This window comes from Odocoileus virginianus, chromosome 3 (assembly GCF_023699985.2).
Source record: "Odocoileus virginianus isolate 20LAN1187 ecotype Illinois chromosome 3, Ovbor_1.2, whole genome shotgun sequence".
Taxonomy (NCBI): Eukaryota; Metazoa; Chordata; class Mammalia; order Artiodactyla; family Cervidae; genus Odocoileus; species Odocoileus virginianus.
The window spans coordinates 7664541-7678974 of NC_069676.1; the positions used below are offsets into that span (position 1 = coordinate 7664541).

The window sequence follows — 14434 nt, forward strand, 5'->3', positions numbered from 1 at the left end:
TTCTCTGACTAAATTTGCTGCTTGGAACTTGGGGAAGATCTAAGAAACTGAAGCTTTTCTATGAACAAGAGGTATGGACACAGGATGTGTGTGTCTGCCCCTGGGAAACCCCACAAGGTCCCACTCTGTTTCACAATAACTGAAACAATAATTGCTTGGGAAATCCTACAGATGGGCTTCTCTGGTGGTGCAGTGGTTAAGAATCTGCTTGCCAATGTGGGAGACCTGGATTCGATTCCTGGGTCAGGAAAATCCCCTGGATAAGGAAATGGCTACCCACTCCAGTATTCTGGCCTGGGAAATCCCATGGACAGAGGAGCCTGGCAGGCTACAGTCCATGAGGTCACAAGGAGTCAGACATGACTTACAAATGGATACTGATAGCGCATATTTCAATCAGTCAATGAATTGTCTGAAAAAAATTTGCATAGTAATAAATGGACCATAAGGATGGGCTGAGAGCCAAAGAACGGATGCTTTTGAACTGTGGTGTTGGAGAAGACTCTTGAGAGTCCCTTGGACTGCAAGGAGATCAAACCAGTCAATCCTAAAGGAAAGCAATCTTGAATATTCATTGGAGGGACTGATGCTGAGGCTGAAGTTCCAATACTTTGGCCACCTGATGCAAAGAACTGACTCATTTGAAAAGACCTTTATGCTGGGAAAGATTGAAGGTGGGAGGAGAAGGGGATGACAAAGGATAAGATGGTGGGATGACATCACCAATTCAATGGACGTGAGTTTGGGCAAGCTACAGGAGATGGTGAAGGACAGGGAAACTTGGCATGCTGCAGTCCATGGAGCCGCAAAGAGTTGGACATGACTGAGCACCTGAACAATAGCAACAACAAAATGAATGACTTAGCATTTTGCTTCATTATATTTAAAGTAAAATCCATTCTAAGGCCATATTATATCAATCTATTTTTCATACTTGTCTTTCTGTATAGATTCGACTTGGAGGCATGTATTTTATTATCACTTTTGTCAATGAGTATGATGGACACAGTGTGACCCTACTCAGACTGCGATGGCTTGAAGTGGGTCTTGGGTTCCTAGGCAGGGATCAAGCCCAGGTCGTGGTGGTGAGAGCAAGGAATCCTAGCCACTAGACCAGTAGTCAGAGACAAGGGCCCTGGCCCTTCAGTGTTGCAGAAAAAAAATTTTCACAAAGAAAAGTAAGAGGAAAAAAGCACTTTTTAAAGAGGAAAAATATTTTTTAAGAATATTTTTATTTATTAATAGAAAAAAAAAAAGAAGAGTACAGTACCTGTGGGTAGACACATGGTTGGACTCAGAGAATCTCTGAGCTGCACCCTTGTGGTAATTAGAATTACTTTCATGGAGCATTTCTTCCTGGTTTTCTTTGGCCAATAATTTTGATTTACCTGGTTTGGTTCACAATCCATATATGGTATATCCCAGAATCCTCCCATGTGTGCACATGCATTTCTTAGCCAAGATGGATTCTACCAAAGAGGCCTGTGGGTAGAGCATCCCTTGACATCACTCCCCTTTGACCTCCAAGGAGCTGTTCTACATGTGTGTGATTGGGGACATCTCACTTCAGAAATCAGAAATGTGTGGTCTGAGCAAGGTCCGGCCTCCTCTCTTGTTTCCTATAATTCTCATCTTAGAGTTTTGATGTACAGGGGATTAATCCCAATTGCTTTACCCTGGGTGGGGGATGGACATCTACCTCCTGCCTCAAGTGGACACAAGCTATCTAGTAGAATAAGATCCTAATGAATAGAAAAGTAACCTTGATCAGTGATAACAATCAATATGTTAAGGTTTGGATAATCAAGAAGACCAACTAAGGTAGTGATGTGCAAAGAATGATGTTAACAAAAGTGAAAAAGAGTGGTTTCAGGTTTTCCTCTGTTATAAACTTACAAATAGCTGTTTATAGAGAAGTTTTCTGGTTCATAGAATTTTTACAGCTCATGTCTACTCTTTTAGACAAAGAACAAGCAAAAATACTCAGTATGATATATTTCACTTGAGAGAAGAAATTATTCTTAAGAAATCCCTTGAGATAAATGGGAATTTTCAAATATTTCACTTCCAATGTTGGGAATACAAATACAAAACTTTTGGATATCAGAGATGCCATAAATAATAAAAGTGAGTTAAACAAATTGTATAGAGAAGTTGAAATAGAAACTCCAAGAAAAACAGAAGAGGCATGTTCTACTTTCATAATCTGATCAAAGATTGGCAATATTTGGCTCAGGTTTTGAGCTCTGCTATTACAGGCACTTCTCAAGCCCTAGGACAATAGACACTTTTGTATTTTCCTTTCCAAAGAGCATTTTCAGACCCCTCTTTAAATCTTTATTTCTCAGACTGTAGATGAAGGGGTTCAGCATGGGTGTGACCACAGTGTACATCACTGAGGCTGTTACGCTTGAGTGTGAGCTGTGGGTAGCAGCAGAGCTGAGGTACACTCCTAAACCTGTACAATAAAATAAGGAGACAACTGAGAGGTGAGATGCACAGGTGGAGAATGCTTTATACTTCCCCTGAGATGATGAGATTTCACGTATACAGAACATTATCTTAGAATATGAATAAATGATACCAAAGAGGGAACCACCAGCCAGGAACACAGCTACAAAATACATCACCATGTTATTGAGAAAAGTGTCAGAATTGGCAAGTTGGATCATTTGATTGAGTTCACAGAAAAAGTGAGGGATTTCTAAGACTGTACAGAAAGACAGCTGCAGCACCATTAAGCTTTCTAACAAGGCATGCAGGAGACTGATGATCCAGGACACCAGCACCATCAGTCCGCAGATCCGGGGGTTCATGAGAACCGTGTAGTGCAGGGGGTGACAGATGGCCACGAAGCGGTCATAGGCCATCACGGTCAGGAGGAAGATGTCCAATCCTATAAAGAGTGTGAAAAAATGCATCTGGAAGATGCAGGCTTCATAGGTTATAACTTGGCTCTGAGTGTGGATGTTCCATAGCATCTTTGGGATGGTGGTAGAGGTGAAACCGATGTCTACAAAGGATAAGTTGGAGAGGAAGAAGTACATGGGGGTGTGGAGGTGGGAGTCAGAGATGGTGGCCAGGATGATGAGCAGGTTTCCAAATACTGTGATTAGGTACATAGAGAGGAAAAACCCAAATATGAGGGGCTGCAGTTCTGGATCCTCTGAAAATCCCATAAGAAGAAATTCTGAAACTTTTGTTTGATTCCCTTGTGCCATGTGGTGGAGGTGACTAACAGAAAAGGGGAAAATATCACAACTAATTTTCACACAAATGTACATTAGTCACATTGCAAGTGCTCCCATTTGAAGTTTCCCATTAGGAAATTAATTTCAATATTTGTTCATGGATTTGGTCCACTTTAGAGAAACTCCTGTGTCATCTCTAAGAAGCAAACTTGTGCATTTCTCTTTTTTTCAAAGATGTCACGTATTTGCAGTTTTAATGAGAAATTCTTTCATGCATTTGAAAAATATAAATTGATTTGAGACAATGTTCCAGGTAATGTCTATGCAGGGAGTATAGGGTGTCAAAAAGCAGAAGCTCTCAAAAATCAGTTATGGAGACCATATGTAAGCAAATGAAAATCATATAGCTTGCCAGATGGTGAGAAGTGTTACAAAAAAAACCAAAAGTATGTATAAGGGAGAGAGTGAAAAGGGAGTGCTACTTTTTAATGCATGTTTAAGCAAGACCTGTAAAAAATATGATATTTGAACAGAGACATCAAGGAAGAAAGAGAGTGGATGAGCATACCTGGCAAGTGTGTGTCTGGCAAGGGGAAATCAAAGTGAAGGCCTGAGGAGGGTGCTTCTTTAAGATGTCCCAGTCTAAAAAAGAAGCCAGGGGGTGAGAGAAATGAGCAGGAGGAAGAGTGAGGAGAGAAAGTGTCAGAAAATATTGAGGAACAAGGTGGCCTCCCTGCTGCTGCTGAAACTTCAAGTCTCAAGGGGTCCTTTGTTGCTGTTATGTATCTTTGGCACTTTATGAAATTAAATATTAAAAACACCTGTACAAAAGACAGTTTAAGGAAAAACCAAAACTAAATTTCTAAAAGAAAAGATAATACAGTACTTATAGCTTAATAATGATTTTAATTTTGGATTACACAGATATGGTTATAAAATAATTCAACAGTTTTTAAAATATGAGATGGGAGCACTATCTCTGTATAATTTCATTTTAGATAGAAATATATCCTTTCAATTCTGCATTTGGAAGAAAATTGACAAAGGTAAAGAGGAACCCTTTTTAAATGGAGATTAAACATGATGCAACTTTTAGAGATAGTTCTAAATTTAAAAGATCGAAGTAAGAATAAGAAATAAAGATGAGGAGAGTAGTTGAAAGCATACATAAAGCATGGCTTATTAGCATTGAGTATGAACAGGAACATTCATTTTCATTTTTGATTAAGGTAATTATTTGCAAGTGAAGAATATTTAGGTGAACACAATTGCTTCAGTTAAAAAAAACAAAACAATAATGGATAGAACATAAAATTGACACAGATTTTACCACAGAAATGTGCAAATTCTCAGACCTTCTGCACAAATATCTGAATGCGCTTCCCAGGTGGTGCTAGTGGTAAAGTCCCTGCCAGTGGATGCAGGAGACCTAAGAGACTTGGGTTTGATCCCTGAGTGGGGAAGCTCCCCTGGAGGAGGCCATGGCAACCCACTCCAGCATCCTTTCCTGGAGAATCCCATGGACAGAGGAGCCTGGCATGTCAGTCCATGGGGTTGCAGAGTTGGACACTACTGAATCAACTTAGCAGGCAGGCACATAAAGTATCTAAATGGGGAACAGCAAATTGATGATGAAATTTCAATTCTTAGTTTGAAAGAATACAGTAAAAAAAATAGGAATAAAAAACATGCTGGGTCATATGGCAGTTCTATGGTTAGTTTTTTTAAGGAACCTGCATACTGTTTTCCATGGTGGCTGCATCAATTTACATTCCCACCAACAGTGCAAGAGGGTTCCCATTCCTCCCCACCCTCTCCAGCATTTATGGTTTGTAGATTTTCAGTGAAGGCCAAGTCCTCATTGTAGTTTTGACTTGCATTTTTCTAGTAATTAGTGATGGCGAACAGCTTTTCATAAGCTGCTCTCTGGAGACCTAAATGGGAAGGAAACCCAACAAAAAGGGGATATATGTTTGTATACAACTGACTTACTTTGCCGTACAACAGAAACTAACACAACTAGACTTCAACAAAAATTAAAAACAAAACAAAAAACTTCCCAAACATGCTGAAATTCACTATCTAGAACAAAGGACCTGAACAGGCAATTTTCCTTTACTTTTTGTATGATCACATTTATATGAAATGTCCAGAGTAGGCTAATCTATAGGGAAAGTAGATTAGTGGTTGCTGGGGGCCAGAAGAAAAAAAAAAAAGAGGGTGTGACTCTAATGATGTGGGGTTCTTTTGGGAAGTGATAAAAATGTTCTAGAGTTAGACAACAGTGATCAATACACAACTTTGTAAATGTTAAAAGCCCCTTAAACATACACATTAAAATAGTGAGTTATGTAGTGTCATATCTGACTCTTTGTGACCCCATGGACTATAGACTGCCAGGTTCCTCTCTGCTTGGAATTCTCCAGGCAAGACTACTGGATTGGGTAGCCATTCCCTTCTCCAGGGGATCTCCAGGGGATCCCTGACTCAGGGATTGAACTCAGGTCTCCTGCATTGCAGGCAGATTCTTTAAGCCACCAGGGAAGCCCCCATTATGTGAACTATGTTCCAGCAAAGGTGTTATTGGAAAAAAAAAAGAAGACAAAGTTTTAAAAATAATTTTTATCTAAAATTACCCCCAATATTAACATCTTTGGTTGAGTAGATGAAGTAAAATTGTGTTAAACTTCTTATATATTCGTATTTCCCTTACAATTTTGACATTTGGAAGAATAAAGAAAGCTTTGGTAAAACATAAAGACAATAAGAAGATTAAAGTTAAAAAAAAAGAAAAGAAAGGCAACAGGACAGTATAGAAAACTTCTTCCAAAAGCAGAACAAAAATTAAATTAAAAAAAGGGCAAAACAAATATGCCAGGGATGTCAGTATATTAAAATCAGTTCAATTTCCCCACTAAAGATAAAAATTCTCAAGTTGAGCCAAGTCAAAACCCAACTATTTGTGGTTCATCATTATAAAGCCCCAATATTCAAATAGAAATGAAGTGAATTTAATGAAGAGCAGGGGATTTTATTTATTTGCTTATTTTTTTAGTCACAAATATTTTATTTTTTCACTCAGGAATTCAATTCAGTTTCACTGGGGACACACTTTACCTTCGCAACACCTTGGGGCTCAGTCATGTCTGACTCTTTGTGACCCCATGGACAGTAGCCCACCAGGCTCCTCTGTCCATGAGATTTCCCAGGGAAGAGTACTGGAGTGGGCTGCCATTTCCTTCTCCAGGGGATCTTCCCCACCCAGGGATTAAACCCACATCTCATTGCAGGTGGGTTCTTTACCACTAGTGCCACCTGGGAAGCCCCTAACAACATCTCAACATCTTGAAAGTGAAAGTGAAAGTTAGTCTCTCTGTCTTTCCAACTCTTTGCAACCCCACGGACTAGCCTGCTAGGCTCCTCTGTCCATGGAATTCTCCAGGCAAAAGTACTGAGTGGGTTGCCATTACCTTCCCCAGGGGATCTTCCTGACCTAGGGATTGAACCTGGGTCTCATGCATTGCAGGAAAATTCTTTACCATGTGAGCCACCAGGGAAGCCCTAACAACTTCTTAACTGTATGTAACCTAACGTCTTTAGAGTCTTTTATCTTGCCCTGAATAAAGCTCAGTATTGAAAAAGAACACAGGCACCCAAAGCCGGTGCTCTGGGACAACCCAGAGGGACAGAGTGGGGTGGGAGGTGGGGGGGCTCAGGATGGGGTACATATAAATACTGGTGGCTGATTCATATTGACGTATGCCAAAACCCATCACAATACAGTAAAGCAGTTATCTGCCAATTAATTTAATTTAAAAAAGTAAAACAAACAAACAAACCCACAAAAACACCTGTTTTTGGATGTGGACAATTTTGAAAGTCATTTATTAAATTTGTTACAGTATTGCTTTTGTTTCATGTTTTGATTTTTTGGCCACAAGGCATATAGAATCCTAGCTCCCTGACCAGGGATCAAACTCACACCTGGGCATTGGAAGGCAAAGTCTTAACCAGAGGACTGCCAGAAGTCTCAAAGAAGCACTTTTAAATAGGGTTTTATATTGGGGTGAAGAATATCCCCTTCTCATCTCCACCTCCCTGTCAAAGATGTCTACTTCCTAATGTATGGATTGAACAGACAATTTTATTTTAATTTTTAAAATCTTTTTATTTTGTATTGGAGTATAGCTGATTAACAAATTTGTGATAGTTTCAGGTGAACAGTGAAAGGACTCAGCCATATATATATATACCTGTGTCCATTCTTCCCCAAATTCCCTTACCATCCAGGCTGCCGCATAACATTGAGCAGATTTCCCTGAACAGGCAATTTTAAATGCAGAATGTAACAGGCTAACTGATCTGCAAATATATTCAGCTTTAACAATGAGTGAATTCATTGCAAATTAAGCTCTAGCTTACCCATTTATGGGCTTCTCTAGTGGTTCAGATGGTAAAGAATCTGCCTGAAATGTAGGAGATCCAGGTTTGATCCCTGAGTTGGGTAGATCTCCTGAAGAAGGGAATGGCAACCCACTCCAGTATTCTTGCCTGGGGAATCCCACAGAGGAGCCTGGCGGACCCCTGGCCATGGGGTCACAGAGTTGGACATGACTGATTGACTAACACTTTCACTTTTGCACTACCCAGTTATGAGCTTCCCAGGTGGTGCTAGTGGTAAAGACTCTGTCTACCAATGTAGGAGATGCAAGAGACAGGTTTGATCTCTGAGTCGGGTAGATCCCCATTAGGAGGGAATGGCAATCTACTCCAGTATTCTTGCTGGGTCACAGAGTGTTGCATGTGACTAAGCACTACCCACTTACATGTAATAAATTTAAAAAAATATTTGAATATTAAGAGGGAGGAGATACTTTGAAATGTGTGTCTCATGAACTGCTGTTGCAGGGAAATGTTTGCCAGCATTCCTTAGTCTGGATCTTACTCATCATAGTCAAATATGCCCCTTCTTAAAAAATGCCCTACATCACTTTACATTCCTCCACAGCTAATACCTTATATCTTTACTCCAGTTAATCACAAAGTTCCTTGGATTTCAGTTCTATTTCTACTGGAAGCACCTTATACCTCTTATCCCTTCTCCAAATTGAGTCATTTAATGGTCAACATTGACCCTTGCATTAATGAGTTCAATATTCACTACTATTTTGGGCATCATAAATTAAAATGTTAATCAATCAGGCAAACAAACAACTTCATTGGTCTTGGCTCTGGGCTAGTCTGGGCTGGCTCTCAGGTGAACTCAGGTAAATGTTCTTGTCTGCAGTTCTGGTTGATCTTCTGCAGGGTTTACTGGACTCTTGGACTCACCTGGGTGGGGTCTCTGAGAGGAAAGTTGCATATACACATCCAAGGTTCCTCTTGGATGGTTCATGGTGAAGAAAGATGCTCTGCTTCCAGACAAGAGAGTGGGATGCAATCAAGCATTGGTCCCCTGGGCAGAGTTACGGGTCCACAAGCTACAGTCACGTCCTCTCCATCCAAAGGACCCACAGGCTGAGGGATGCAACAGAGAGATATTTACAGCTCCCTGTGTTTCCTCATTAGCACATTTCCCTCCTGTTACACCAGCCTCTAATAATTAATTTTCCTGTGGGACACTGATCTGGTCTGGACAGATAAGAGAATTTTCCCACTCATTCTCTGTGTGGAGACGATGTTAAAAGCCAGTTGAATTCAGTGATTATTTTTCCTTTTCCTTGATCTTTCCTGTCTTTTTAGGGCAATAAACCTTAAATAGCAGCATTTTATCACAACTCTGAGTTCAAGTTTTCTCCAGAGTCTCAGAGAGGATACTGTCTTGATTAGGTTCCTAATCAAAGCATTGGTAGGTCAGAGCTCCACATATCCCTCGAAAAATTACTCTTCCCATCTTTAATAAGTTGGATAACTTTGTTATTTTAATATAAAACCTTGGGCAGAACTTTCCTGATGGTCCTGTGGTTAAGAATCTGCATAAGTACTGAGCCCATGTGCCTCAACTGCGGAAGCCCGCTCACTCTAGAGCCCATGCTCTGCAACAAGAGAGGCCATTGCAATGAGAGGGCTTCTCACTGCAACTAGAGAAAAAAACAATATAAAAAACTTGGGCAGTATGCTGCTTGGATTCACAACAGTTTTGCCAAAATAATTAGGAGCTTCATACATACAGCATAAGTTAGGGGTTGTCACAGTTAGTCTCTCATTAGAAAATGTTTGTTAAGCTTGAGACATACAGATCTTAGCACTTTATAGGAATGATATGCCTTCATTTTTAGAAACAAACATTCTATAAGATAGTACTTTACAAAATCCATTTTCCATTGCAGAAATAGGTTTCCTGTGGATGAGTGATTTGCCATTTATAATCCAGGTAAGGGTACGTGGCCTTTATTGGAATTCTGCCAGTTTGTTTGTACCTTTCAAACTCTGGGCCAGTGGTTCTCAATCAGAGATACCTTTGTCCAGCATGATATTTGGTCATACTGAAGGGATATTGCTAAACATCTATGATGCCCAGGACAGTGCATGTGTGCTGAGTCATTTCAGTCCTGTCCAACTCTTGGCCCTATGTCCAACCCTATGGCCCATAGCCCGCAAGGCTCCTCTATCCATGGGATTCTTCAGGCAAGAATACTGGAGTGGGCTGCCATGCCCTTCTCCAGCCCAGGGCAGTACCCAGCTCAGATAATGATCCTGTCACAAAAAGTCAACAATGGAAAGCAAATCAGCCTGTTCTAGACCAGCACTCTGCCCACTTCACTGTGCATACCAGTCACCCAGATACTGGTTCAAATGCAGTTTCTGATTCAGCTCATCCTGCCTGGTGAGTCATGAGACTTTGCATTTCTAACAAGATCCTGGAAGATGCTGATGAAGCTGGTACTGGACTGTGGCCACTCCATGAGTAAGTCAGGCTGTTTTAGAGTCTTGTACATAGTTTTCTCTACCTCATATTACCTTTGCATGACATTTTGAAGAAAAGTGTATGCATTCATTCCAGAGGCTGTGAAAAATTTTGTAAAATTCTTCTAAACTTTTTATTTTGTACTGGTATATGGCTAATTAACAAACAATGTTGTGAACAGCAAAGGGACTCAGCCATACATACACACGTATCCATTCTCCCCCAAACACCCCTCCCATCCAGGCTGCCACATAACACTGAGCAGAGTTCCCTGAGCTATACAGTACGTCCTTGTTGGTTATTCATTTTAAATATGACAGTGTGTACAAGTCCATCCCAAACTCCCTAACTATGCCTTCCCCCTAACATCCCTCCCCCACATAAAGACATGTATTTTATAATCTATTTCTGTCAGTGACTGTGGTAGGTATTGTGGGCATAGATATGAAGAAGAGAATAAAATTCTAATGGGGAAAATAACATTCAATGCTGAAGAAGGAATTCATAGGGCCTGGACTCCATCTCAGGCCTCCCAGGGAAAATAACATTCAATGTTGAAGAAGGAATTCATAGGGCCTGGACTCCTCCCAGGCCGTGCTGGTCGTGCATGGCCACCTCTCCAGTGGACTCTGAACTCTCTGCTTTATGCCTATGGGAATGACAATGGAAGGATAAGACCCCCTCTGGGCAGGGGAATCTTGAAGATCACATCCAGGTTACTCAACGCCTAAGAGGAAACATACCCTAATCACCCCTGCCTCCGGACAGGTCATAAATTTTTTCCATATTTATCGGGATGTAATCACAGGCTTATCGATTACTAACTGGTTGGAATGTGACCACGGGCTTATTGATTATTAACTATTTGGAATGTAACTGCGGGCTTGTTGATTATTAACTGTTTGAACACATAACACGTGAATGATGGGGTTATTGTAGTTGTATTTACCCTACCTTTGTTTATGTAAGTTTCTAGGAATTTGGGGTGGTGGGTTTGGACATGTACACATGGGGTATAAAAGATTTTCACAAATGCTGGTCGGGGTCCTTGGCTAAGAGGAGACTGCCTTGGGCCCACCGGTGTAATAAAATGCACTCCACTATCTGCATTGTCCTTCTGAGTGAGTTTGTTTCCCAGAAAGCGTGGCTATAACAATGCCATATTATAAAACACTGTACGTTGAATTCCAGAATACCAGGAAGAGTAGTTAAGATAGTGGCATACAAAGGAATGAAGTTCACACAAGTGAAATCTGTGGTCAGATATTTCCCTTCTTTTAAACATATAAGTAGCTATGGGTGCCTAAAGTAGTTTTTTTTCCACAGCACCAGTAAAACTTATGACTATTCTTTTAAAAAGAGAAAAATACTTGGTACTATGTATTTTATTTGGGGCTTCCTTTGTGGCTCAGCTGGTAAAGAACCTGCCTGTAATGCAGGAGACCTGGGTTTGATCTCTGGGTTGGGAAGATCCCCAGGAGAAGGGAAAGGTTACCCACTTCAGTATTCTGGCCTGGAGAATTCCATGGACTGTTCATGGGGTCCCAAAGGGTGGGACATGACTGAGAGACTTCCAGTATATATTTTATTTGAGACTAAATTGTTCTTAAGGAATCCATCTAGTCATATGAAAAAATGGTAATTCCCTAATTGTTTGGAATTGAGAGGGTAACAGGCAGGAAGGCCAGGGGTCTCCAAATGGAGGAAATAGGCTGCAAGTGCCAGACATTTTTCTCTCTCTTAAGCGGCAGGAGGAAACAAACTGGCGATATTTTTTTCCCTTCTCTATATAAATTTAAAAGGAGGTTTCTCTTAAAATGCTGTGTTGCCATGACACCTGGTTTCACCTTAAGCTAACTATTCGCAAACCTTGAGTTAACAAATACATTTTTTTCTTAGGGAAATATTGTGTCTTAAGTTATGTTAATGTACCCCAGACTCTGTCTTCAAGTTGGTTCTGCCAAATGGCTCAAACTACTTGACAAACCGGTATGTTATACTCAGATATTATTCCCCTAATCTGTGTAAATGAAACTATTTGTATGGTAATCTGCCCTTCTACAAGATTCAAGTCAGTCGTTTTATGGCCTGGGATGAATTATCTGGTGCCATTCTGAGTTTTAAGACACTCTTTCTTTTCATTAACGGACTGCTAGTGACTATATAACATCCAGCTGAAGAGTAGCAGGGGGGGTACCCTTTCTGACCCCTTCTGATGCCTGTGTCAAAAGCTTTCTCTATCTCCTTTATACTTTATACTTTAATAAAACTTTATTACACAAAAACTCTGAGCGATCCAGCCTCGTCTCTGGCCCCAGATTGAATTCGTCTCCTCCGGAGGCCAAGAATCCTGCATCTTATCGTTCAGCAACAACCTTTCAGAATCAAGTTTGAGAATACATTTGAGAGAGTGGGAAGACCACAAAATGGAAAAACTCTTGAATATGAGACAGATCACAAGATTTAATCAAGTGAGTCACATAAACTGTACAGAGGAGTTGAAGTCAAAGAAATGAAAATGCAAGAAAATAAACAGAAGGAGCAAGCTGTACTTCCTCAATCTGATTAATCTGAAAAAAAAAAAAAAAAAAAAGATTCAGAGTTTCTGACTCTGGGTCTCTGAATCCTTCAATCTTGTGCCCTTCCTCAGCTGAAGGGGGCTTCCCAGGTGGTCCTGGTGGTAAATTATCTGTCTGCCAATGCAGGAGATGCAAAAAACATGGGTTTGATCCTTGGTTCAGGAAGATTCCCTGGAGAGGGAAATGGCAACCCCCTCCAGTATTCTTGCCTGAGAAATCCCCTGGAGAGAGGAGCCTGGCGGGCTACAGTCCAGGGGTTTGCGAAGAGTTGGACATGATTGAGTGACTACGTACAGCACAGCACATGGGTATTAAATCATAACACTAAATACATTTACCCCACTTTATATACCAAATAATTTTATCCCACTTTACTTGCCAAATAATTTTTTTAAGCTACAAAAATATGTAAAAATACTTTATAAGTCTAAAGAAAATGTTTGGGAGTAAGGACTATGTGTATTATGTGTGTGTGTACATTTGTACATCTTCAAATAAACACTCACACCCTCATTTGGGCTTCCCTGGTGGCACAAGTGGTAAAGAATCTGCTTGCCAATGCAGGAGACAAAGGAGACTGGGGTTCAATCCCTGGCTCGGGAAGATTCCCTGGAGAAGGAAATGACAATCCACTCCAGTATTTCTTGCTTGGAAAATTTCATGGACTGGGAGGCCTGGCAGGATAAGTCCATGGAGTTGCAAACAGTTGGGCATGACCGAGCACACACATGCACACACACATGCATATGTACAATCACATGTTCATTTGTAGTCCCATCTATAATATTGAAAGAAAATTTGAGAGAAAGTTGGAAAGAATAGAAGTAAAAAAATGAATGTTTGAATATTCATGCGATTGAAAGAGTATAAATTTGAAAATATTTAAATTATAATGGATGATCCTAATTTTAATAGACTTACTTTCCCACATTAATTCCTTAATGGCCTCAAAATAAAACACACATTCCCAATTTTTCAGTGAGAAATTTGTTGTTCCAGTTAACAGGGCAAGATATTCAGTTTGACTCTCATTTTCTTCTTCTACTTAACGTAGGGTTTCAACACAAAATGCCATTTGCCCAAGGGAAGCTAAATGAGTGAATTGAGAGACTTAAACTTAGTTCTCTCAAACTAAATCTTATATGTGTGTTTGATTCCTATTGCTTCTGTAACAAACTACCATTTGAGTGGCTTCTAAAAAAAATTTTATATCTTAAATTATGGAGGGTGGAATCCTGAAAAGGGTCTCACTGGACTAAAATCAAGATATCTGTAGGCCTATGATCCTACAAGATGCTCCATTGGAAAATGTATTTCCTTTTCTATTACAGATTGTAATGGACACATGTGTATTTTTGCTTAGAACATGTTCTCCATCTCCAAACCAGCTGCAAAGCATTTTCAAATCTCTCACTCCAACTTTCTTCCAGTCTTGTCCACATTTATGGAGCAATTATAGCTAATTGAAACAAACATCAAATTGGAGACAGGTGATGATAATTGTAGTAACTGATTCTACTTTTTCTAATCATCTGTTCTGATATTTGAAGGTAATATTCATGATTATTCTGTTGCTCAAGTTTATTTCACATAACTGTATGAACAAGTGGCATTACTTCTGTCCCTTAGAGGTCAAATGGAGAAGCTGGAAGATTGTGGATGTTTGCACAACATCTGTGACCTCAAGAGACATGAGACACAGGTTCGATCCCTGGGTCAGGAAGATCCCCTGGAGGAGGGCATGGCAACCTACTCCA

The 14434-nt window shown here is 40.2% G+C and overlaps 1 protein-coding gene across 1 annotated transcript; it reads right to left on the reverse strand.

Moving 5' to 3' along the window:
* Positions 1–2252: 2252 nt before the first annotated feature.
* LOC110125921 (olfactory receptor 7A17-like) lies at positions 2253–3230 on the reverse strand. Its single transcript, XM_020875280.2, has one exon. It carries the CDS (start codon positions 3219–3221, stop codon positions 2253–2255), a length of 969 nt encoding a protein of 322 aa, XP_020730939.2. The 5' UTR covers positions 3222–3230.
* Between the last annotated feature and the right edge of the window lie 11204 nt (positions 3231–14434).